The sequence below is a fragment of the Hippocampus guttulatus genome, chromosome 20, assembly GCF_054856545.1.
Source record: "Hippocampus guttulatus isolate MCC_2025c chromosome 20, RoL_Hgut_1.0, whole genome shotgun sequence".
In the NCBI taxonomy this organism is placed as follows: domain Eukaryota; kingdom Metazoa; phylum Chordata; class Actinopteri; order Syngnathiformes; family Syngnathidae; genus Hippocampus; species Hippocampus guttulatus.
In genome coordinates, this window is record NC_141280.1 from 6764156 (window position 1) to 6791090 (window position 26935).

A 26935-nucleotide genomic window follows, 5' to 3' on the forward strand; every position below is an offset into this window, starting at 1 on the left:
GGGGAAGACAGCTTGTGTAGATTTTTCTTACACAAACTTTATTTCAATTGTGTGAAAACATTTGTTACAATAATAAACCATGAAAAAACAGCCACGGTCTCTCTATTTAAAGTCGCCTACGTTGAGTATATCACAAAGTGCATGCGATACTAAAAGGCATATACATCATTTGTGTAAAACAGCCATCGAGCATTCCCGAGCAACACCGTTGAAGCGAATCAAATCCCAACGCAGTGATTCGATTAGTTCCCTCTGAATGGTAACACAGCGAGAGTCTTAATACTTGCTATGTGAGGAATCCAGTCAATATAAATATACGATATGGCACTTGATTTTTTTTTTTTTAGGAGGACAAGTAAAATCCATTTCAGGATCAAAGATTTTACACACGAGGAAAAGCGCAACAGTCCACAGAAAAGAAGCCACAAAAATAGAATTATGAAAAGCAGGGTTTCCCAAAACAACGGTCTGGACTCAAAATGAGTCACATTTTGTGAGCTTACTAATTTGTCATTAAACGTCGTCACGACAGCGCGTGATTGATTTTAGCAGAGGAACCACATTTGTAACTTTTCGAGTCAAACCGTATTTGGGAAACCCCGATTGTAAACAATAAGACGTCATGGAGTGCTGTACATGCTTCGGCGCACGTGAGGTATTTTTTTTTTGCTTCAGAACTGACGAGAGGTTCCCTGATCGGACTGCAGCAGTCGCACGATGGACGGGTCGCTTTTGGCACCTTTGATGAACTCCTCCAAGGACAAACGACCTGTTCAAACGGCAGAAGTTACAGTCAGATTGGGGGGTTATCAATGTTGGCCAACAGGTGGCGCTGTGGTATTAGTCACAAACGCTTCGCCAAGTGTTCCAACACTAAATCAGTGATGTAGTAAATGCTTGTTTGAGCATTTATCCAGCTTAAAGTCCATTTTAGGACTATTTGCCTTCGCACTAATAGCCTTCTGGATCCTGAATAGAATCTCACCATCATTATCAATGTCCATTTGTCTGAAGATCTTATCTGTGCGCTTCTCCGGCGTGGATTCATCCTCCGGCATTTTCATCACCGAAGACACCATCTTATAAATGGCCTGGGAAAACGAAGGCGGGTTTAGTCACAAGTGTTTTTCATAGTGCAAGTGAGAACCCCAAAATTGTGAATCTTATCTTGGAAATAATCGAAAAGGATCTCGGCCTTGGATGAGGACCAAAACAAACAAAAAGGGGGGTTGGGGGGGAGCTCTGATGCATTTCTAAAGCCAATATTGATGCGACCTCGCAGGCAGCTGAGCTCACCACGCCGGAGGAGTAAATATAACCACGGAAAGGGCAACTTCTGTGATGTCAAGAGAAAATATGACTACAGTCCTACAAGACCAGAAATCGGATTTCAAAGTTCAAATTTGGAAGCTGAAACTGCTGTTTGATTTAGACAAATAATCCCTACGTTTGACATCTCACGTTTCTAAAAGCCGTTTATCATCAAGCTTTGTTTTTCCCAATTCCATATTTAATTAACCTGCATATCGTTTACTGATTTATGTCTTAATTGAATTATGTTTGTCACATTCGTGTGACATTGTGACGTCATCGTGAACACTTAAGACTGAGATCAAAACATTGATGTAAAATAAATACTAAAATTGAAATATATGATTAAAAAAAATTTTTTTTGGGGGGGGAGCACCGTATGGGTGCCATGCAGTGGAAAAATCTCACCTGGACTATCTCCAGCATCTCGGCCCGGCTAATGTAACCGTTCCCATCCAGGTCGTACATGCTGAAGGCCCAGCGCAGTTTTTGCTCCAGCCCGCCGCGCGACGTCACGCTCAGTGCGATGATAAACTCCCTGAAGTCGATGGTGGCGTCGCCGTTGGTGTCAAACGTGCGGAAGACGTGCTCGGCGAACTTGGAGGCGTCTCCGTAAGGGAAAAAGTTAGCGTAGATCTTCTTGAACTCCTCCACGGTCAGGTGACCCGTGGGGCAGTCCTTGAGGAAGCCGCGGTACCACTCCTGCAGCTCGTGGTCGGAGAACTCCGTGTTCTCTCGTAAATCGTTCAAGACCTCGGGCCGGAGCTTGCTGTTCTGTTTTCCCATGATGCAACGCTCCCGTCGACAAGGGCGATTGCTCGGCTGATGTTCTCGACACTGCCACTTCTTTAGTTTTTGGACGACTACTTTTGTTTTCTGCTCTCCTGTAGAGAATTCAAGTAGAACCGACAAATCTCATTAGCATATAAATGGGAAAATAATCAATTGGTTCAACAAATGGGTGATGTCATATTGTCATATTATTAGAGATGTCCGATCCCACTTTTTTTGATCAGATCGATACCACTACGAGTATTCACTCTTTGAATACTCCGCAATACAGAGTCACAATACCTGTGGTACTTTTAAGCCTTTCATGCAAATCAGCACACTCACTCATTGCTGCGCTTGGATTGGACGTGTCATTGTAAATACTGTATTTATTGTTCAAGCATCTACTTGACCAAATTAGGTCATTTCCGAGGGGGGGGGGCATGACTGGCATTCATGGCATTTTTTTTTTTTTTTTTTTTGCTAAAAGAAAACACAATCCCGCATACCTCTTGACTTTTCACGAGAAACTTGATGTGCCGGCCCTTGACTTTGCTGTTCCTAATTGCCAATCCCTCGTGTGAACGGTCCACTGTTGTACGTGACTTCATCAAGAAAACAAACACAAAAAAAAACATCTGGAGCAAATGAAAAGTGACTTGTTGAATCTGGATGGAGATGACGAGCCCAACGCTCGGAACATATGCAGTCATAGCGTGTGAGTAGAACAAACGATGTGAATGATTTTAATCAAGGGAGCGGAACAAATGACACTTGTCTTTTATTTCCATTCTCATTACCGTATTTCCTCAAATCGTTACCTCTGCTCTCAAGTGATGGCAGCGCTTTTCCTAGCTGGATGTGTCATCCGCTTGACGAACCCCCCCGCTCCCAAACGGATACTGTAATATGGTGGCTGTAATTACTTTTACTGCTGTGTGACATCTGATTCCAACTTTTGTTTGCAGTCGATTGGCCGAACGATTTTGAAAAATAATAAAAATTGTACCCTTAATGTTATTTAATTGGATGGTAATCAAACACGGATGCTGTACGGACCTCGGGACAACAAGGACTTGAGAACCTCTTTCCTACTGAAGTGCGTGTGTGTGTGTTGGTTATAAAACCAGAATTGGGTTAGGAACTAATTGGTCTTAAAAAATAAATAAATAAATGAGCTCTCATGTCATTTCTCGCTTTGTGCTTTTCTCTGAACTGCTGCGGAGAACATCGTGCGCTGGCTCAGGATGAGGTCCGCTGACACACCAGTTGCTACGGCAACCGAATAGTGGTGCTGAAGCGCAAAAAAAAAAAAAAAAGAGCCAATACAACCGCCAATCTGGGACTTGTGCAGGACAGATGATGCAGCACTTAGCATACTCTGATGCAATTAGCCATGCCTTTACAAAATATTATGTAAATTGAGTTCACCGAGACAATCGTATGCTTCCAAAGTCTCTCCGAAAAGATATGAAGACCATTTAGTAGCAGGACACCATAGTTTTAGGCATGATAACACCATTGTTGGTAAGTTATATGGTGTCATGCAAAAACTTTGCAACCTTGCTCAAGCCAATTCTAAGACTTTTTTTGGTAACTTTTTAAGAAGAGATTCCAAATAGCGAGCCAATTGTGCACTTCAAAAACAGTCGCTTCTGCCCGATTTCACTTTGATCGCTAGCTATGCTAAAACCAAAAAAAATATATATGAATTGGGAATTTGAGATATAATCGCGTATCCACCTTTAGCCATCGCTCAGAATGAGATTTGCTGTGACATTTTTCCAATGTAAAACATTTGCCTACTCTCAATAAATTATTTTTTATGCACCACCACTAGTCTAAATATGGCATTCTGATTAATATTGCATTTGTGGAATCTAACTCAAGCAGAAATAATCCACTCATTTTTTTCTATCACTATCCAGAGGCGGCCATTTTGTCTTGTACTGCCACTTGCTGTCGATTGAAAATGACGTCACAACCCCAAAGGACTCAACTTGCGAACGTCACATGACCAAATCCAGAAAACAGGTGAGCTGATACCTGAGTATTTTTTTCTTTTTTTTTTTTAAATGTATATCATTTTGATTATGCGCCTGTTTAGCCACATTCATCGAGGTTGTACGAAGTAATGTTTTAACTGCTAGCGCTTAGCCAAGCTAGCTCCTTTTTAAAATACCAGTTGTAACAAACTTGTCTGAGGTAAGTAGCAACGTTTCTAAAATTATACAGTTTACTACCAGCTAAATTTGACTTGAATGGATCGGTATACATTTGATTTTTAATTTAAAAAAAAAAAGAAAGAAAAATACTGGAATACCAACGTTGCCTCTGTCCTAGCTAGCCGACCGAACTTCTGCTGCAGCTCGAAACCAAGCCACTCAGAAAGCCACAATCTGTTCTGAAGAAACACAGACTTATCTGAACTTTAGTCCCAACAGTTGCTCGGCCCTTACCAAGAGTCAGACAACAGAAACTCCCTTTAAGAAAAAGATAGAGAAAGCAAACAGCAATAACTGACACACCTGTCAAGCTTACACTGAAAGTAGAGCAGAAGATGAGTTCTGAGAAAGGGAAATGGAAAATAAACGTGCACCCCACCGCAAAAAAAAATAAACCTGTTGTTGTAGTTCGTGCACAGTGGCACATTTTGACGTTTGATGTCCTTGAAATGTTTTGAACACAATACTCACACTATCTCCGGTCATTATTGTGGCCTTTATTTCAAAATGTCACATTTCACCCCCAAGATAAACTGACCCAGACCATGGGGTCAGTTGTAACATTTCACTCCTTAGGTTTGAGGTTGCGTCATGCATTTTCTGTTTGCGTTCCACTGGCATTTTCCATGACCTTTATTAGTAGACACTTGAGGCTAGTTTGCGGAGCACTTTGAAGACCCCCACGTCAAAAGGGCTCAAAGTTAGAGAAATAAATGTCAAAAATGTTACAATTGTTCCTGGTCTCCACGTGAACTGGACTATATTGCTGGATGGAAACGCTCACGTGGGTGCAATGTGTGGGTGGACTAAAGCAGTTGTCCATTGTGTGTTTTTGTTTTTCCAGTTCGTCCGTTTTTTATGTCACAATTTAACATGTGGTTAGAGAGGGCAATAAGACCAAATCAAATTTTCTGACTCCCCTTAAGACTTCCATCATTCTGATAACTACACAAAGTGCAGTTGGCCTTTGTTATTAGTTACTTGAATGACATTTATTGATTCTTGAAAGCTTTTTTCCATCCCACAAATGATGTCTGACACAAGAGTAACGGAGTAAAAAGGATACTTTCAATTATTTGTTGATGCATGATAACGGTTTCCAGTTGTCACTTTGTTGTTTTTTTTCGATAAGCAACTGTAACGTTGTGCAATACTGTGAATTTGAAATAAAATAATTGGACTGAAAATTCACTCAGACTTGACAGAAATAGGAATGTGGTGCAGTCTGGTCGTCAATGGGTGTAACCCTCAAACTACCATCGTGTCTTCTTTGAGGAGAAAACTGGCACGGCACCCGAACGCGCACTTTGAAAGACTTTTACGTTCGAAGAAGTTTGTTATTAAACACACTAAGATAAAATTTACCTTTGGAGGGGATGATTTTGGAGTTTCACGGGAGAAAAGTCCGCTTAGGTCGGTCCACTTTGACGTCGTCTTCAGCGCACAGAATTCACCATCAACTTCAGCGTCTTCTATGGACCAAACCAACACGGGGGGAAAAAAATCACACATATGTTCAAAAGCGGAGTTGTTGCAAAAATGCTGTTAACTCACAGTTGTTTGTCTATCTACAACCTACATGCGATGCTTAGAAGCTTTAACGGCTGCAGGAAGATGTGGCACGAGCTCGATTTTCATCCGACTCGACCAAAAAAATAACAATGGGGTTTACTTTTCACTTATGACCCAAAATACACGTTATTTCTCACGGCATCTTGTGAAATAACTATATTTTAATATGATATCCTCCACTCCTAAATGGTTAAACTGAGTGTTGAGAGTGGTGAAATGTTTAATGCTGAAAGTGTGACTTGTTCGTATGAGCCAACCTCCCTACGTACGGAATGGTTCGTTCCACTCTCTGCTTGCTTGCTTCCATCGGAGAAAAAAGTCGCAGCGTCCGATGGAAAATTATCTCCGTCGACTATTATTAGCTCCCTATCTCAAATACGCGTATGAGAAGAAAACCTTGCAAAAATAACACTGAATTTAAAAATAAAAGGAAAAAGAAAAAAAGTTTAGCAGAAGAAGACTGTATATTTGTATAAAGTATGTATGTGTGTGTGGGTGTGTGGGTGTGGGTGTATCTCACGAGCCCCTGTTGAAATCCAATTTAAAGCTGTTACCCATATATTTTAACACTCTAAATTGTGTAGGCTCTTTAACCATGAACATGCGACTGTAGCTTCAATTGTGCAGCTGAGACACTTCAGGAAGTGTGGTGTGTATGTCAGTATTTCAGTCAGTGGATCAATAATTAACTGTGTGTGTGTGTGTGTGTGTGTGTGTGTGTGTGTGTGTGTGTGTGTGCGTGCGTGTGCGTGCGTGTGTGTGTGTGTCTGACGCCTGACACCTGTTCCCATAAGCACATTGCAGGTTTCATTCTATCTGAAGGCAGGGATGGCGCTACACCGAAACGTTGGGACCGCACTGTCTCGTGCAAAATGACCCATTGCTCACTCCACATTCGGCAATGGGGAGTACTGATTTTGTTACCATGACAACAAGGGTTGGAGGAGGAGGGAGAGGGGGTTGCGGTGAGACAAATGGTTTCTTCCAGCACAGTGTGGGGGGCGGGGGGGAAAGTGATTTTTGATACTTCATACACTAGCATCGCAGATCAATGAATGGGGCGCATGCAGCGCACACATGTAGACTGTTGAATTAAACTTAACCGTTGGAATTGAAAAGGGGAAACCACCCCAATTATTAGGAAACAACATTTTCAGGTGAGCAGAGGAGTTTTTGTTTCCCAAAATTGTGCACTAGAGGGTGCTAAGAGGTCTGCAAGTTTAGGAGGCCACCGCTTTGCAAGTCGAGGCCTTGTCCAAAATGATTTTGTTAAAGAACCGGAATAACACACTCCACTGTCTATAGCACATATAATGAGAAAAAAAATGTGTGTCTTTACCCATTGTGGTTAGAAAACACACCAGCCGAACCATTATGGCAGGGTTTTTACGATGCAGAATAACACGAAAGGAACGCGACATAAAGTTCATGGACTATGCACACGAAAGCATGACCAGTTGAAAAAGTTCACGTTAAGATTTAGCTGGATGACCAAATGTCATACTATACACATGGGAAAGTATTAGATTAGGTCAGGGTAAAGTCTTTGGTTGCTGTCATAAACTTGTTGCATTATGCCTCAAATTTTCTTTGGAAAAAAAAAACTTGACCCTCTGCCCTTTTCATGAAAATCAAATTTTTTCATTTTTTTATTCTAGACGAAGCATCTCTATAAGGTCGTCAAGCGTGACTGCTCTGCTATAAAGTGGGAAAATCTCTAGCCTGTTCAGCCATACAGTACATGTGACCAGACAGGCCACGTAATTCTAAAAAAAACAACAACAACAACAAAATTCTGGAATAAAAAGAACAGAAACATTTTCACTCCCTAATTCAATTTTTTTTTAATCGGCTGTGCGAGTGAGGACTAGCAGTACAGAAAAAGGCTGGATTTTTAATATACGTATATGTTTTTTGCTTAAGTTAGATCATCTGAACGCAAGAACGTATGCAATACGTAACAACACGATAGCATGCACGCCTTCTATGGAAGGTATATAATAAACTTTGTCCTGTCTTCTTAGATTGTCAATCCTTTTATTAGGTTCAAAAAGCGTTATCACTTGCTCCCTGATAAAATAGAAGAACAACATTGCTGCAGGGGCACATTGCGTTTTACGACACGGCAGATACTCTGTACATGACTCGGTTATGTCTGGACTTTCGGGCCACTGTTTGCCCCCTCCAGATTGACCAATCATTTAGTAACCACTCTAAGTATGTCAATTAGGTCACAAAAAGTAGAATCAAGTTGATCAAATATTTTATAATCATTAAAAAATGTAACGTGCCAGAAAAAAATGGTTACAAATGACAGAATTCGCTTTTCATCATCAGCAAAAAAATGTCCTTTCATACAGTATATGAGCTTTCTCGTGATTGAATCACTCAGACAAATCGCACAAAGTGTAGCTTATCAAGTATTCAAGGATTAACCCCCACCGCCCCAAACCCGCTTTGGATCCAAACCACAAATATGGCAGTCAATACAAACCCACATCTCCAAGTTAAATTTTCCAAATGATGCCGCCAAATATGCTTCCACTAAAAATTAGCTTCATGGATAAAGAAAAAAAAATTAGCGCAGAGTTAAAAAATGTTTATTTATGTTTGCCTGAACAGCAAATAAAGCCTGAGAGGAACCTTTGAATATTTGTTGATCAAAGTTCATTCTCCAGCTAGTATTGAATTAGGGGGGGACAGTTTTCATTTTGGGTTGGTGGCAGTGGAAGCAGCAACACAAGAACAACAAGGTACTATTAAAATTGTCATTTTTTTTGTACTTGTAATCTACTTGGAATGAGACTGCATTTATAAATGTTGGGTATGAAACATGTGTGGGAACCTTTTTATTTTTCCCGTTTGGAAAAAAAAGTCTGCTGAGAACCGTTTGAAACATTTTTGAAAAAAATCCAGAAATCCAAACAGCAGTCAAAACTTTCAATATTTAATGAGAATAGATGACACCCAAACTAAAGTGTCGCTTACTTTCCGATTCTTCGGTGAATCTTTGCGACACACTTTCTGGCATGTTTTGGCTGTAATTTAGTGAAGCTTGCTTCCATGGGTGTGGCCATTTTCAAAATGCGATGAATCACAAATAAGTACTGAGTGCAATAAAGGACTGCCAACGACAGATCAACGTTGGAGCTAAACTTTGATTTCAACAGATAGTCCTCTGAAATGACTCACATCGGTGTTTCGTTTGATTTCATAATTAACGAAATATTACATCAAGAAAATCGTCCAAATATTCTTTTTTAACCCTTTCAGTGACAGTGACAGTTTTAATTTGCATATTTGTGGGGCCCCTTGTTGTTTTCAGAACAAAACGGCACAATACAAAATAAAGGGCCCAAAAAGCCACCTTGCTATGCTTTTAATTTGTATTTAATCAACATTAGAAATTGCTAAACTTGTTTCAATTGAGTCAATAAATTAATCACCAGATTAAAAAAACGCTTTAAGAAATGGAAGAAAAATTTTGTCTAAGTCAGTCTTGTCATAGAAACAAGTTAATGGTACACGATAGCTCCATTTGACTTGGTTGACCCACTTTGGTCAAGCGCAGACATTGAGTTACAAAAAACAAACAAAGAACAAAGTAACTTCAACTCATTGACTTGTCTCGATAGATCAAACATTTGAGTGAGGACCCCGCCGCGTAACGATTTCAGAAAAATCTGTGTTGTAAGCTTTTGCTTTGAGCAACGCAGTATCCTTTTCAAACCTTTTCCCTTTGTCCCTCCACACTGCAGGTCACAGTGGACTTTGAGCGTTCCTCCCAGTAAGTGCTCTATAAAAGCTCCGCAGGGATTCGGACGACTCAGTCTCATCTGAGTACTCGCCAAGCGTCCGAAGGAATTGGGCTATACGGGCCCACCATGAGGGACTCCAAGCTCTGCCTTCTGCTGATCCTCGGCGCATCAGCCTTGGCTGGTGAGTATTTCTGACAGTTGTCGTCTTTGGTCGTCCTTTTAAATATACAGTATTGTATTTCATAATATGAATGTTCAATTTCATATTATTTAGGTATAAAGATTAAGCTTGCTGTTGCAAATTTTCTATGATCACTGTTGGCTAAAGATCATGCTATTTGAAGTGTCCTCATGCTAAAGAGTCTGTGGATGACCATCTGAATCCGGTTCATTAATTTGGACATTTCACAGAGGAGAAACTTTACCTTTGAGGGAAAAGGAAATTGAAGTTTTCAGATTGTTGCCAGAAAGGATTTTTTTTTCCCAAGTCAGTCTTCTCCTTTTCTATGATTACATTAAAAAATGCAAGTCAGGGATTTGTCAGACTATTGGAATCTTCATCATTCTTTCTGTGTGTTGAATTCAATATCAGCGTAAAGGTTTGGCTTACCTGGCATTGATCAAAGGTGTCCCACAAGGCGCGATAATTGGTCCTGTGATGCTCATTTCTATACAAAAAATTGTTTGACAGAATATTCCTTTTCCAATATCGCAAACACTGCTATTACAATCATGTCATATTCAGAACATTTATACCGCAACAAAACAAATTTCATGGAGGAAAAGGCTGCTAAAATCTTTTTTGGGGTAAATCAGTTCTGGATTATGGTGACCCTATCTATCAACATGCCTTTGTTTCGGCATTAAACCCCCGGTGTCTGTTTTTCACTCTGCACTTCGAATCGTGATTACTACTCCACCCATCTTTGTACTTTGCTGCCTATCAGAAAGTTGTTTGGACACCCTTATCTGCAGAAAAGAGAGATGTCACAAAGTCTTGAAATAATGCATCATCAGCACTTTCATAAAGTAGTTCCTCAGACTAAAACTGGATTTGATAAAACCTTTGCTCAAAAAAAAATAAATATATATATATATATATATATATATATATGAAATATATACCTGTATATAATATATATATTGTCATTTTTTTAATAGCAGAAAAACAACTCATAACACAATACAGTACATTAAAAGAGTCTTTAATTAATCTTATGTCGATGTTCTAAGAGCCACACATATAGAACATATCTTAGGAGCTATTTCTCTTTTGGCATCAATAAACAATGATACTCTTTCTTGTTCAAAGTTGCGCAAGATGGAGATCAGCCAACGTGTCTGCGTAAGTTGCCCCGATTGCCTAATAATTTATCACACGACAACAATGAGCGTCTTACTAAATTGATGTGATTTTCTCCTCAAGTGGCCAAACGGTACAAGACCCTGCACAAGTACGAATACCAATACGTGGCGGAATCTCTGAATGCCATCGACGGAGCCTCATCAGTCAAGAATGGACCCAGGGCAACATGCAAAGTAGGAGCAATCCAGTCTCTTTTCTGATATGCATATATTTATTTCAGATATTACATTTACAACGAGTCAGTTTTAATAAGTTGAAACGCGGTGGAGGTAAACATATGATATTAATTCGACGTGGGTCATATGTCACAGGTTGAAATTGAAGTTCCGCAGACTTGCAGTTTCATCGTGCGCACAACTGGCTGTGCCCTGAGTGAAGTGGTTGGCTCTGACTCAGATGGCAACCCCACATTCGGTGCTGCCCCCAGCTCAAATGCCTTTGCTGATGAAATGGAAAGGTACCCCCAAAAATTTGGAACATTTTAACAAATATGGGGTTGTCCAAAAACAAGCCGGTTAACATATTTTCTCCATCTTGAAGATATCCTCTCAAGGTTGTAGTTGAGGGTGTCTACGATGTGAAACTGTACCCTGAGGAAGGTGAGACAACAACCGCCCTGAACATCAAGAGGGGTATCATCTCAGCCCTGGCTGTGCCTATGATGGAAGAGGACAAGAATAAGAATATGGTACACCTTTTGGCAATCTCCAAAAGCAACAACAATATTCTATTTCCTCGATTAAACTAATAATGCCTTCTATTGTAAAACGAGTACTGAATGCATTTGTTCATTTTGCATTTTAGCCAACGGTTCACGGTATGTGCGAGACCTTCTACACCATCAACGCTAGGGAGGACATTGCAACTGACATCAGCCTGGAAAGGGACCTCTCCACATGTGACAGATTTGTCCCAACAAGAGATTATACCAGCCCCTTGGCACTCATCTCTGGCATGGTAAGACAAAAAAAAAAAACACAAAAGGCATGCAGGAAATAAAACAAGAGAGTTTAGGGCAAGAAAATGCTATTTAAAATTGAACAAAGCACAATGTCCCTCTCATAATGATTATTTCATTTTTCATTTTCAGCAATACCCCCTTTCCAAGCTCGTCAGAAGCTCACAGACCTGTAACTACAAGTTTGACAACGAGAAGAAACACATGACCTCCGGGTCCTGCACAGAGAAGCACATCCTGATCCCATTCTCCCACAAGTAAATCTGAATTTTACCTAATGCCCGCTGTTTCAGTAAAATAGCGCATTTTCTGCCTCAGTTCGGATCCTAAAACGGTGCTTTACAATTTCAGGGGTGAATATGGCGTTACGAATGTCGGAAAGCAAGAACTGACCCTGGTGCACGTTTCCACTTCCAACGACAGAATCTTTGATCATGGTAAATCTACATATTTTTTTTCCTGAGATGTTTTAATTCCCATCTTCAAAGCAGAATCACAGATGACCACGATGCTACTGATGTGTCACAGGTGATAACGTCAAGAGTCTTCATATGGACACCGTTGAGCACAAGACATACTTCCAGGATAAAGAAGCTTATCTGGATCTGATGAGTGAATTGGTCAATCTGCCTGAGACCGAGGGCGAGAGGAGGGCACACCTCTTCCGTCAGATGGTCACCATGGTCCGCGGAATGAAGACCGAAACTCTGAGCGGTGCCATTCCAGAGGCTCTCGTTATGTCCCGTGTCCTGACCTATCAAGTTCTGACCCAGTGCGGAACTCCGGAGTGCAGCAGTGCCATCATGCAGATCCTTCGGGGCTTCCAAACCACAGCAATTGAAGTTGACGCCACAATTTTTGCATTGGGACTTGTTTCTAATCCTTCTGCCCTGCTGATAAATGACATGCTCGAAATGGTCAAGTACAAGCCCAGCAAGCCCATCATGTACGCCCTGAGCAATGTAGTCAAGAGGTGAGCTTTGTTACCTTTATTCAGGGTATACCATTGACTGTCAAATATAATTCGAAGGCACTAAACCGACATTTCTTCATCTGCAGGTTTTACAAAAGTGAAGGAAAGCTAATCCCTGAGATTCGCTCTGTTGCTGAATTCTTGGCTGGTCATTTGGGCGACTGCGCTGGTGATGAAGAAAACACTTTCCTGACTTTGAGGGTATGTAGCAAATGGCTCGTTTAATGAGTCTTATGGAAACATTAACCCATTATCAAAAGCCCGTTTCTTTATTCCGTACGATAAAACTAACTTTTGTCCGTGTTGGTCTAGGTTATTGGGAACATGGCTCCCGCTGTTGTGCCTGCTAGTCCTGCACTCAGATCTTCAGTGCTCCAGTGTGTGAACCAGCCAGCTGCTTCCCTGGCAGTGCAGCAAGCTGCCATCCAGGTTTACCGGCTGACTCCCATCTCAGATGAGGCACGTGCCAATTTTTAGAGATATTAAAGGATGGTTTGAATAATTCATGATCGTACTTGCTAATTGGATCAATTTCTTCTGTCACAGGGAAGAGAGCTTCTCATTCAGGTCCTTTTGGACAGTGCCACCCCACTGCAAAAGAGAATCGCTGCATATCTTGTGGTTATGAAGAACCCGCTGCCAAGTGAGTTGGCACGTTTGGCCGCTGCCCTGCCCACCGAGAAAGATACCCAATTCAAGAGCTTTGTGGTATCCCACATGACCAATATTTTGTCTTCAACTGGGACGAAAACTGAAGAGTGAGTGACAAGCTGCTACGTATGATTTATTTTGTCATTGTCAGGGTACTGTAGAATTAAGACGATTAGAGTTAAAAATGTATCTCTGTTTTCTTGTCAAGACTCAGACAAAAGATTCGCGATGCCATCCAGGACAATGAGATTGGACCCGTCATGAACCCCACCAAATTCTCTCGTAACTACCAGGTGGGATCTGTCGAGGGAAACATGATCTTTGAGGGCACCAGCTACCTGCCCAAAGAAGCCATGCTGGAAATGACTCTTAAGGCATTTGGATTTGACATTGACATGATGGAGGTAAATATTCTGAATGATCAGAACACAAACCGTCAGTTTAAGTTTCGATAACACGAATTGGTGACTTGTACGATCATTACAGATTGGTGTTGAGGGTAAAGGATTTGAACCAACGGTTGAAGCACTGTTTGGTGACAATGGATTCTTCCCCGACACTGCCATGAAGACGATGTACTTTGTCTCGGATAACATGCATGCAGTCAAAGAGATTGTACAGAGCTTCCTTCCCGGTTTGAGGAATGCTGAGATGAAGAGACAGGTACTTGAGTCGGCTGCAAAGAACTTGTACTTTGGTTGTGTCAAACAATTCGGTAATACTTCCTCTCCCCATCTGTGTTCAGATCTCTCAGAACTTCATGAAAGAAGTTGGGCAGAATCTCAACGCGCTGATGAGAAAACTGCAGGCCACCAAGTCTCCAGAGGCGATGATGTATCTGAGATTGTTCGGAAACGAGCTGGGATATCTGAAGACCAGTGAATTGGAAGCTATGGCCTACTCTGCTGCCCTGATGTTTGAGAGCATGTTCAAGATGTTCCCTACTGATGTAATGAAAGACAATGCGGCTCGAGGAGCACAGTTTACAAAACGTGTTTGAGATCTAAATCTGATTTGTATTTGCGCAGGTCCTGAAGGGACTGATGACAAAGGCTGACAACACCATCTTCGCCCACTACATCTTCATGGACAATGACTTTTTCCTGCCGACTGTCACTGGCGTGCCTCTGAAAATTACATTGTCTGGAACCTTCACCCCTGGTGTCAAGGCTGGATTTAAGATGGCCCGCGACATGGTAATTTTTTGCTGAACGTGTCACAGTGCAGAGGTACCGGGTTCAATTCCAGCTCCGGCCTCCCTGTGTGGAGTTTGCATGTTCTCCCCGGGCCTGCGTGGGTTTTCTCCGGGTACTCCGGTTTCCTCCCACATTCCAAAAACATGCATGGCAGGCTGATTGAACACTCTAAAAATTGTCCCAAGGTGTGAATGTGAGCGTGGATGGTTGTTCGTCTCCGTGTGCCCTGCGATTGGCTGGCAACCGATTCAGGGTGTCCCCCGCCTACTGCCCGAAGACAGCTGGGATAGGCTCCAGCACCCCCCGCGACCCTAGTGAGGATCAAGCGGTTCGGAAAATGGATGGATGGATGGTGTTCAACCGTACCAAGTGATACGTAAGTCACGTTCTAACGACTGTGCATCTTTTGTGTTTCTCTGACAGAGTGAAGTCGCTTTCATGCCCTCTGCGGGCGTTGAGTTTACAACCCACGTTGGCGCCTACATTCCTGAATATCTCAACTCTGGATTAGAGATGCACTCCAACATCTTCCACGAGAGTGGCCTCCAGGCCAAGATCTCGATGGGACGTGACCACGTCAAGCTGACCATCCCTGCTCCAAAAAGACCAACCAAGCTCATCAAAATGACGTAAGCTGCACACAAAAAATGGTGTCGGAATGGTGTCAAAAGCGAAATATTTTATTTGAACTCCTTCTCTGTGTTTCAAATTTAGAAACACCCTGGTGGCAGTTAATGACCTGAGGGTCGTGACTCTCCCCCCAATGGTGACAAACAAAGTCGATGTCAGTGAATGCAGCCCCTTCTTTGCTGGGATGAAATATTGCACTGCTCTTCAGTACACGGATGCTTTCTCTCAAGACACAGCACCCTACTTCCCCATCACTGGTGACAGCAAGTGAGATTACACAAAGAGCAGCTACATTTTTCGATATAGATTACTGAGCAAAAACGGATTCATTCATGAAATGATTTTATGCATTTTATTGAATAGATTTGCACTGGAGCTCCATCCTACAGGCGAAGTCACTGAGTACACTGCCACTCTTGCCTATGAGCTGCTGAAAGAGGGAGACGAGGGCAAGCATAAGATCGACTCTGTGAAGTTTGTTCTGAGAGCTGAAGGTACATCACACTCAAGACGATAGCACGCTACTTGACGTGGCTCTGAAATTCACTGGAGTGACATTATGGAATTGGTCGGACCAAAACAGGCGCCGAGCCCACAGAAGCCAGAGCCATCATGAAATACAACAGAAGGAAGCACACGGTCACAGCTGATATCCAGATTCCTGACTATGATGTGGAAGCAGGATTGAGACTGGGTGTTGTTGATGGCAATACCAGAGGCAAAGGAACCCATTCCATCTATTTGGATCTTCTGAACAAAAAAATCCCTCAGCTTTCCCTCATTGGTCGAGCCAAGTAAGAAATCAAGTGTCTCATGGAGGAACAAAGATGTCATATGACGTTTATTAGCTTCTGACTCGCTGGTATTTCTTTCAGTCTTGAGGTGATGAAGAAAGGTATGCTTCAAATTCAGCTCCTGGTCCCCACACTTAACGTTGACGCCTCAGTCACAGCTGACATGAAGCGAGAGGAAAAATTGGAATTGAAATTGAAGAGTGAAGTGAAGGTCATGGATGCTGTGTCCAAGCAGGAGATTGCAATGAAATATGGTAATATATTTTTCTTATGCTTTCTTCCTTATCAAAAACAACCATCAGTAATACTTTAGCTCATCTGAAACTGTTTGCACTTTTTCCGTTATTTAGACGACAACAAGGTTGAGGTTGGGTTCAAATCTGACATGAACACTGACGTCACCTTTGGCCCATTCACGGATTTGTTTGAGAAGTACACCCAAGACCTTCTTGACACAAAGGTGGGACAGACCGACATGAAGGTCTTTCACATCTTTAAGAAGTTTGGAGAGGTATGAGATCCAACAATTTTTGCAAATGGGATTTTATTCGTGTTGAAGTAGAACAGCTTCGATTGCTGTCTGTTTCTTAGGCGGCAAACAACTACATGGAGAAGTATGGTGCTGAGATCCCTTACCTCCAGAACTTCAGAGTTCCAAATATGCCTGAAATTTCCCTGCCAGAGACACTGTTCCTGAACACGTATGTTGGAAATGAGCCACATGAATTGCTGATTGGGTGTTTCCAAAACATTTCTAAATTGAACTTTTGTACTTTTTACAGTGAAACAAAGGCTGTGTACTACTTCAACAAAGAGCGCTTCACCGTCGCCATTCCAGTCCCTCTTGGGGGAAAGTCAACAAAGGAGCTCAACTTCCCGCCGGCTTTAACAACACCTCACCTGTCTCTGCCAGAGTTTGGACTGGAGATCGTCTCCATGGAGATTCCAATCCCGGAGGTTTTTGTCCCTGAGAGGCTCACTTTGACTATTCCTCTTTTTGGCAAAGCTGAAGTTTCAACACAGATGAAGAGCAACCTCTACGACTTTGAGACCTCAATCGCAGCCGGCAAGGATGTTATGGAAGCTCCAAGTTACTCTGCCAAGTTTGATGCCAAAGGAACCTCTCAATTTGAAATCCTCTCATTCAAGATCGAAGGTATTTTTTTTTTTTACTTTTAACTATTATAGATTAACTGAGTCTTAAACAAGGCTGTAACGACTTTGAATTTAATTTTCGTTTCTTTCGTTTAGGCTCTGGACTGTTGGCCACCACTGACTCACTGAAAGCCCAGATGAAAGGCTCTTTGTCCCACAAGTTTCTTGAAGCCAGTGTCAGTTTTGTTGAGGATGCAACCATCACTGACAAAATTAACGTTCACTCCCATAGCAAGATTGAAGCCACAAGCCCATTTAGCCTCAATGTCGACATCGATCACAACTCTCTGACTGGAATCAACGCTGAGAAAATCTCTGTTGATAGCAGCTTTAAGGGAATGTTCAAGGCCGGACCCCTCTCTGCCAAGACTGTTTCAAATCAGACATTCTACGTTATTCCATTCAAACCAAATGCAAAGTTCGATTCTTTGCTTGAATTGGAATCAACAATCGTTCAGGCTAAAAACAGACTCACCGCAAGCTTTGTGGATGGTGACCTCCTGGTTGTTTCGAACACCAACGCCTTTGAAGACACCTTGACGCATTCCGCTGAGTTTTCTTTCGCAGACAGCAAAGCCTCACTGAAGTGCCATTCAAGCGCCCGTGCTCTTGGTATGAAAATCCACCACAAAGCTGAAGCCTCGGCCGGAGCAGGCAAAATTGCTCTGAGAGTGGAAACAAACGCAGACCACCGAGAAGATCTGATCTACTCACTGCTCACTTCCTCTCTTGATGTCAACGGTCTGACTGTAAACAGCGATGCCAACATTAAGCTTCTGAAGAACACGGCCATGCACAAAGCCACCCTGAGATTGGACAAGAACGGTTTGGTCACAAGTGGAACAAACACGCTTCAGAGCCCACTGTCTCTGGACAACACCTTTAACGCTGGGCTGGACACTACGAAAGCAACTCTGTCCTTCAATAACAAGGCTGCATTGTTTGACCTCAACTTTGATAATGGCAATGATCTGACGCTAACACTTTCTAGCCTTATCTTGAACTCTAAGGCTAAAGCCCAGGCTAGTGAGTATGCCTCTTATACTCACGATGTTGCCATTAACCTGACACCCTACACCGCATCTGCCAAGGTCAACAACAACCTGAAGCTTCTCGCCGCTAATATCATCAATGATGCCCAGTTGCAGGCCGGCTCCTACAAAATTGACCTGACCGGAAGTCTGAAAACTACCTATGATAAATCAGAGATCAAGCACAGCTATCAGATTAACTATGCTGACATGACTGCCATCGCAAAGTGCAGCACAATTGGAAATCTTTTTGGAACCTACATGAGCCACACCTCAGATCTTGAGATTATCGGTCTTGCTGCCAAGTTTACCAATGACGCTCGCTTTAACTCGCAGCTACTGCGCTTTGACCACAACATCCGTTCCAGCATTGTTCCTTTCGACTTCAACCTCGATGCCATCTTCAATGCTGATGGAGACATGGCGTTGTACGGAAAGCACAGTGCACAGCTCTACGGCAAGTTCCTCCTGCGAGCGCAACCCTTGGCTTTTGCTACCTCACATGAATGCCGAGCCTCAGTGAGCCAGGCGCTAGACAACGGACTTTCCCTCGAGACCACATTGGACAATAAGATGGACGCCGGTCTTTCTATGAATGAACAGAAGGCCATTGTTAGTCTGAAGTCGAAAATCAACAATCACGCCTTTAATCAAGACATCAGCGTTTACAACACCGCCGAGGGAACTGGCATGAGCATTTCCGCTAACATCCTCACAAACATCATCAACGCAGAATCCAAAGAAAACCAGGAATTTGGTGTCTCAGGCTTCCTCAAGTATGATAAGAACACAAACTGTCACATCATTCAGTTCCCTCTGCTGGAAAACGTGCCTGTCTTCTTGGAAGGTATCAAGGATGTTCTTGTCGGTGTTGCAGAACTTGTTCGCGACTACATCAAGAATGAGCGGATCGGAGAAAAACTTGAAGCTCTTCCTCAGCGTGTGAGTGAGTTTGTTGCCCAACTTAACATTGAAGGCAAAGTCATTCAGTTGAAGGAGTACATCAGTGACCTTACCCCCAAATCTCTGATTTCCATGGAGGATGTGGATGCTGCTTTCAGAAACCTTAGGGTTCACGTTGAGAAAATGATCACTGAGGTCACCTTTTACATTCAACACTATTTTGCCATGATGGAGAAGATTATTGTTGATGGCAGCCTGCCTGAAACCGTGGCATCACAGATCCAGGAACTGCTAAATGCCATTAATGAAAAGTATGGCATCAAGGGAATGGTCCTGTATCTTATCGAGACTGTGAAGACGATGATCCAGCAGATCGACTTGGAAAAATTGAGAGGCACTAGTGTGGCATTCCTGCATAATATTGAGAAGGAATACCAAATCGTGTCTAATCTGAAGGATTGCCTGAATATCATGAAGCAGTCCGTTGACAATTTCGATCTTGTCAACTTTGTTGCTGAACTGAAGAAGATCATTAAAGATATTGACATTAGCGGTTCCGTCAAGGTTTTAACAAGTCAGATCCCAATCGAGCTATTCAATGAGATGACGGAGTATATCCAGGAACTGATCCAGGATCTCAAGGTCTTTGACAAAATCAACGCATTGTCTTCCAAGATAAGGGAGTTCATTGTCAAGCTTGAAGCTGACAAAAAGATCCAAGTCATCTTTGAAAAACTTGTGGACGTCATCAAGCAGTTTAGAATTGAGGAAACCCTCAACACTGTTGCCCAAATGGTCAAGGATGCAAACATCCCTGCAAAATGCCAGCAATTCTTCCAGGTCGTCATTGACTACATGCAATCTACTGAAGTTAAGGATATGATTCAAGACCTGAAGTCCTTCGCTGAGTCTATCATGCAGAAGATGACATCACTGGATTATAAGGCATTTGTGGATAAGGTTAATAAAATCACTGCAAGCTGCACAACTTATGTTAATGATCTAATCAGGGCTCTGGAAATTCCCAAGAAACTAGAAGCAGCAAAGGATTTCGCCAACGTTGTCTTGACCTCTGCTAAAGGGTTTTCGGATCGTCTGAGAGAAATCAGAGTTGCAGAAATTCTTACATCTGTAAAGGAACTGCTGGACCAGGCTATATTTGAAGATATCAGGAGGGTTTTTGAAGAAATCAAAAAAGAAGTTACAAATATCGACTTCAGAGATGAGCTTGTTTTATACGTCAAGGTAATGAGGAACTACTACAAGAAAGTTCTGGCGATTGCCACTAATATTTGCCAAAGTGTGATAGATGGAATCAGGTCAGTGTTCCCTGAACAAAAGATCATCGGTGAGCTTCAGCAAATCTACGACGCGCTGACGAGCGAACTGAAGAAATATGAGGTGACTATTCCATCCTTCACCGTTCCGCTCACTGACCTTGTGGTTCCCTCCGTGAAGTTCAACATGGATAAACTTCAGCAGGTTGACATCCCCACACAGCTGGACATTCCTGAGTTCACCATTCTGGGCTTCCATACGATCAAAGCCACCACCATTTCCTTTGATGACATCAAGCAGAGAATCATCCAAGTTATCGATTTCATCTTGAATTATGACTTCAAAGTAATTGATATCGATGCTTTCTTCGGAGACCTCAAGATGAACTACTTGCCTTCCATGCCTGAGATAAACCTCTCAGAAATTACCCTTCCTGAGATCTCCTTCCCGTCTCTCCCACACTTCCCTGTCGATAAGCTTGTTAAGTCTCTTTCAGTTCCTGAGATTGAACTTCCAACGATCCCAAGTGATATTATCGTCCCTTGCTTTGGCAAACTCTCTGCCGAGATCCGGTTTAATACTCCCATCTACACCGTGAAGACATCTGCCGAGCTCCAAAACACCACCGAAAAAGTCATGACACCACAATTCAAAGCCATGATCAGTTCCCAAGGCACATCTCCCAGCTTTGAAATCCTGAATTACAAAGTTGACTCAACTGCTCAGATTGCTCTTCCTAAAATGAGCCGCGTTGTGCTCGCAGAGACCCTCAAGATCAACCATCTTGCTCTCGTCGTCGACCACCTAGCCTCTCTATCTCTCTATGGTCTCTCCGGCCAGGCCCAAGCAAAGACTGCGGTGAAAGTGAACACTCCAATTTACAACGCTGATGTCACGAACCACGTTTTCATTGCAATGGAAGAGGGAATGGCTGCTTCTCTCGAGACTAACTACAAACATCTTGTCGACCTTCCAATCGTCGGTGTCAGAAGTGATGCCATCGTGACCCAGAAAGCAATCGTCCGTCAAGACGGTTACGCCCTCACTTTGACTGTTGACAATGTCGGCAAGTCTGTTGCTCAGGAGAGCAACCACAACAGCACCCTCTATTTGTCACTCAGTCCAAGCCTTGTCACACTGACTTTCTCCGGCAACACGGACTTAAAAACAGCGACGATGAAACAGCAAGTAACAGCCGAGGCGAGCCCTTACATCTACAAATTCAATTTGCTCAGTAACATGAAGGCGCCAATCGTGAAGAGCAGTGTGGTTTCCGCCTCTGGAAATGTCAACTTCATTACCATGAAGGCCGATCTTAAAGCAAACCATGACACAGAATTGACTGGAGTGGTCAGGGGACTCCTTTCCAATGGAATTAACATTGTTGCCTTTCCCAACGACTTGGTTGCTGACTTCCAAAACAAAATCAATAGCAGGGTTACAATCTTTGGAGCACCTACTGCTAAGATTGATTTGCGCAACGATTATTCCGCCGCTCTGACACCCAACAACCAGAAGCTGAACACAATTTACACCGCTCGTCTTAATCAGGCTGTAATGACTTACAACCTCACTGTGGACAACAACAGAAATGAGGCCGGCGCCTTTATCGCGATGGATGGTAATGTCAATCTTGACTTCCTCAACAACCCCATCAGCGTTCCTGCCATCCAAATCCCCTTTGTCGACATGCGCACCCCAGCAATAAAGGACGTGAATTTATATGAACTGATGGGACTGAAGCACCTGATGATTTCGCCGAAGCAAAACGTGGATCTGGATGCCAAGATTGTTTATCAGAAAAAGAAGGCTGCTCCCATTGCGGTGATCATGAGCCTGATCGAGATCCCCCCTGTGGGTGACCTGATTACAGAGTTGTCCTTCAAGTCTTCTGTCATCAGTGTGAATGTCAACACTGGACTGAATGCAGCAGATGATCTTGTATTCCGTCTGGGAGCTACGACGACCTCGGTGTTTGAGGGCTTAAAGGCTAAACTTGATGGCACCGCCAGCCTGACCAGCAAAAGAGGAATCAAGCTGGCCAATTCCTTGTCCCTAGAAAATCGGCACATTGAAGGCACCCACGACAGCACCTTCAGTGTGAGTAGTGAGACTCTGGAAGCCGCTACCTCCGTGACCTCTGTTGCACGAATTTCTCTGCCTATACTGAGCTTGGAATTGAACCAGCGTCTGGTTGGGGACACCAAATCCAAAACCAAGGCTCACTCCACTGTGAACATTAAGGGCAATTACAACATTCCAGTGGTCAAGGCTGTTGGAAAAGCAAACACCAATTGGAGCCTGAAGCTGGAGAGAACCAGTGAAGACATTTCCATTGAGACAGCCATGAAGGCAAACGTGGATGGGAAAGTCCTTGATGACTATATCGTCCTTGGAGTCCTGGACAGTGACGTGAACCTGTTCTTGAATAACGGCCTGCGCTCCACCTCCAAGGTCATTGCTGATGTCAAGCTGAACCACGGCACCACCAAAGTGATCAACTTCGATTTAAATGACAGCGTGTCTTTGCAAGCCTCCCTCAGTCGTATGTACGCCACGCTGAAGCATTTGAGTAACAATGAGCTCAACCTGTTCACTTTCAACACCAACGGGAAACATTTTGCCCAAGCGACCGTTGATATTGCACCAGTCTCTTCCTTGACTGCTGATATTGAGATTAATCTGTCACAACCAAGCACCCTGGGGGATTTCACCATCTCGGAGAAAACAGTGGTCGATGTAACGGTCGCCAAACAGAAGATCTCCACCAACGGCAAGTTCATCAGCCCACTGTACACCTCAAATTTTGATGCGCTCTTGGATGGAAACGCTCCAGTTTTCAAAGGCACACTTAAATCCTCCGCCACCTCCACGTTCGTCATCTTGGATTATGACATGGATGGTGAGTTCATGATATTCCTTGAGTATAATTATATGTATTGTACTGCAATATTTTCAAGTACTGAATGACACAAAACCTTTTTTACCCAACAGCTTCTTCAACGGTAAACTTTGAGAATGCCGCTTTGAACGTGATTAACAAACTCATCCTGAAACATGCCGACCTCAACATGGATGCCAACTATGTCATTGACCAAAGCACGAGGTAAGATTATCTCTTTCTTTGCATACTGTACTTCTTTCTCCTTCAATCACAGGACCACAATTCAATTTAAAATCTCCTTTTTTCAGTGTTTCTCGCCAGACCCTCAACGTGGACATCACCAGCCCAACTTTCACTGATGTCAACCTTCGCTACACCGCTCGCAGAGATGTTCTTAGTGCCTCACTATCTGCTCCATCTATTGGCTTCCTGGGCTTGCAGATGAATGGCAGGGTCCCATCTCAATTGAGCGCAAGAGTCTACGGTCGTTATCCTGTGAGTTGAGTAACCTGACGCTTTTGCAAATGGAATTGCTTTTTGCTCAGTCTTGCTTAACAGTTCTTTTTTTGGGATTTTTTTTTTTTTGACAGTCTGCTCCAGAGGCTGATGTCGACATCTTCGTCATAAAATCCTCTTCCAAGAACGCAAATAGGATGAACCTCCAGATTACCTACAACACAGAGGCACCCAAAATCATTCTCTCGGAATTGAAACAGCGAATCCCTTCCATCGTCTCTGCTTTCACGGAGTTCCTTCGCAAGTATCAGATCACAAGCAACGTGGACAAGTTGAAGAATGTCGTCGTTACCCGCATCGGTGATGTCTATAACGCCGCCATAAACTACGATGTCCAGATGAGCCAGCTGTCAATCTTCTTCAGAAACACCATTGTCCAATACCAGCAAAACCTCCAGGATATCGTGGATGCTATCGTTAAGCTCCTGAGGGAGACCAAGTTCCAACTTCCAGGGTCTGATGAAATGACCACCCTTCCTGAAGTCCTGAAGAAAATGACCGACAGTATTGCCACGACTCTGGAAAAAAACACCCAGATTATGTATCAGTCCATGGAGATCTACTATAACTCATTTGTGGAGAAAATCAGCACCATGAAAGTCTCCATGCCAGTTGGTGATGCGGTTACCGTTGGCCAGATCTTTGAAAACGTGAAAACATACGTACGGGACATCATGAATGGACTGGTGGCCTTTGTGAAGAATATGGAGAGTCTTGACACAGCGCTGGAGAAAATGAGTGAGACCATGAGAGCTGTCGTTGGTAAAACTCAGCAGTTTGTTGACTCGATCAAGTCTGACTATTTAGATCAAGCGTTCCTCCGAATCAATGACATCTACCGCAATATCGTGACGCTCATCAAGGTTATCGTTGACAAGATCTCTGCCCTTGACACGGAGCAGCTCAACAATGCGTATGGTTCCATCATCGACATGATCATCAAGGGAGTTGATCAGGCTAACGCGACTCTTTCCGGGTGGCTGACGGAAGCTTCACCTGAGGCTCGGGTGAAACTCACAAATGGAAGGCTTGAAATTGACCTCCCTTTTGCATTTCAACAATGACGAACAAACCAAGGTCTGAATTAGCAGAAAACACTCCCGCCTCTTTGGAAGGAGTATTGCCACTTAGATTGCTTAGCCATATTTATGACAAAGGTATGACAGTTTTAAATGATCTTGTTTCATCTGTTGTGCATGTAACCTTTTACGTACTCACGGGATAAATGACGTTTGTCAATAAAGTATCTGAAAGTGAAGCATCCGAGTTCAATGTTTTGTCTGCAGTGCCTATGAAACAAAACCATTACATCGATTGCGCGTTATATCCGAAGCACAACACGTACCTTGTCGCAACATGTAGTATCGGCACGAGAGCCGTTTCTAAAATCCTTGGCTTCATTCAAAGTTTTTAGTTTGATTTTGAATGAGCGCTTCAAGCCTACGACACTAGTTTCCCCCGACGCATTCAAATGAGATCCTTGCGTAGAATCACCTGACAGTTCAGTTTGTATTGAGATTAGAATTGAGCATTGAAACCACACTCTCATACAGGTATTCTTATATACAGTATATATATTTAAAAATATATATAAACATTTACATAACTCTTTCCAAATAAAACATCAGAAATGTTAATAGCCATACTAATGCGAAATGACATTTACTTAATCCTTCATATTTTCAAGCGAGCCATTCCATAAGTGGGAGAAAAGTGATGACGATTGTTATGAGCCCAGACTGAAAAACAGGATTGTCAGTTTATGACAGGGGTGCAAAATCATATTCTTTTCACAGGTTTCAATCAAAGCCATAGCATGCAAGTCCGCAAGTTCGTTTGCGATAAATTACATTGCAGTATCATATTCAGTTAGACTTGTCTTCCTCTGTCTAATGAGGTTATCTTGCACGCAACGCTCTCACACAATCCTGCTCAAACAGCCTTTACTGGCTTTTCTAAATAGGGGAGAGGTGAATCATCAGCGTATGGATTGACAGGTTGAGTCACTTTTGGCTCGACGCAACAAACGCTCACTCACCCACATGCTTAGTCATCACCGGGATTAAAAATTGGCAATGGCAACGTAGCACGACACAAAAACCGAATACAAGAAACAAGAAAAAAATGATCCAATTAGAAGATGCGGTGATGAACTCACTTAAAAATACATCTCTGATTGCGGTTGGAGTTTGTCGTGCACAGCCTTATACGAAGACATTTCAACCAAAAGATTTGAAAAAATATTTTCAGTAAGGTGACGAGTATAACCATAACAGCACGTGTTTATTGTTAAAATAATAATTCGATCCATTCCAAACTGAACCGTCGTAGATGGTAGCAGATGTCACAAAACATGTGACATGACCCGGAAAAAGAATTTTCAGAATTCAATATGCAGAACTGTATATGTATACAAATAGTGATGACATTCATGATATGTTCTCGAGTCTGGAAATCAGAAATAAGAGTCGATGAATTTTAAATGTTGCTGTAAAACAATGCGTCATCTGAGTCAACTTTTCTTCAGCAGTATGATTTATATTAAAGATCAAAGGTTATCTCGTGGAAGTTTTCAAACGATAATTCTCGAAGTGTGGTACTAGTATCACGAGTGCTACGCAGGATCCCTCTAGTGGTAAATGAAAGAATTACCGCCTGAGTACAGTTCGGTTGTATTTAAGATTTTCGGGCCGCCAAGAACTGTTTGTTTCGAAAATGTATCCAGTTTAGGTACAATTCCTTTTTACGTGCGATGAATTTGAATGGAATCATTTTGGATACGGTTATGGACAGTTCAAGCTTTTATTAGTGGAAAAAGACTGTTTGCTGTTCCAAACAAGTATCACACCGACCACCCCCACCCAGTGCTGACATCACATCTTATTTTGTGAAACATTTTACCTTTGGCCTGCAACAAGGACTAATCAGACTTTGGAACCGTGACAACACATTTGGAAGACCCT

The 26935-nt window shown here is 42.7% G+C and overlaps 2 protein-coding genes across 6 annotated transcripts; one reads left to right on the forward strand and one right to left on the reverse strand.

Moving 5' to 3' along the window:
* Positions 1-21: 21 nt before the first annotated feature.
* LOC147187780 (hippocalcin-like protein 1) lies at positions 22-5956 on the reverse strand. 5 transcript variants are annotated; one of them, XM_086099879.1, is made up of 6 exons: positions 5887-5956; positions 5673-5779; positions 2592-2687; positions 1720-2195; positions 986-1091; positions 22-769 (listed from the first exon to the last, which is right to left on the reverse strand). In XM_086099879.1, the coding sequence occupies exons 4-6, from the start codon at positions 2095-2097 to the stop codon at positions 672-674; spliced, it is 582 nt and encodes a 193-aa protein (XP_085956005.1). In that variant the 5' UTR covers positions 2098-2195; positions 2592-2687; positions 5673-5779; positions 5887-5956; the 3' UTR covers positions 22-671. The 5 variants fall into 5 exon arrangements, with proteins under 5 accessions (XP_085956005.1, XP_085956004.1, XP_085956003.1 ...); XM_086099878.1 differs by lacking the exon at positions 2592-2687; XM_086099877.1 differs by lacking the exon at positions 2592-2687 and having other exon boundaries at positions 5862-5939.
* Positions 5957-8588: 2632 nt separating this feature from the next.
* On the forward strand, positions 8589-25230 carry LOC147187781 (apolipoprotein B-100-like). The gene is made up of 29 exons (XM_086100055.1): positions 8589-8632; positions 9638-9818; positions 10950-10982; positions 11064-11176; positions 11315-11460; positions 11544-11691; positions 11808-11960; positions 12094-12218; positions 12313-12398; positions 12490-12934; positions 13021-13135; positions 13247-13393; positions 13481-13692; positions 13794-13989; positions 14072-14248; positions 14331-14534; positions 14614-14781; positions 15205-15410; positions 15496-15678; positions 15775-15905; positions 15995-16205; positions 16287-16459; positions 16556-16716; positions 16797-16906; positions 16988-17361; positions 17457-23474; positions 23567-23678; positions 23765-23951; positions 24047-25230. Exons 2-29 carry the CDS (start codon positions 9764-9766, stop codon positions 25034-25036), a joined length of 11379 nt encoding a protein of 3792 aa, XP_085956181.1. The 5' UTR covers positions 8589-8632; positions 9638-9763; the 3' UTR covers positions 25037-25230.
* The last annotated feature ends 1705 nt before the right edge of the window (positions 25231-26935 follow it).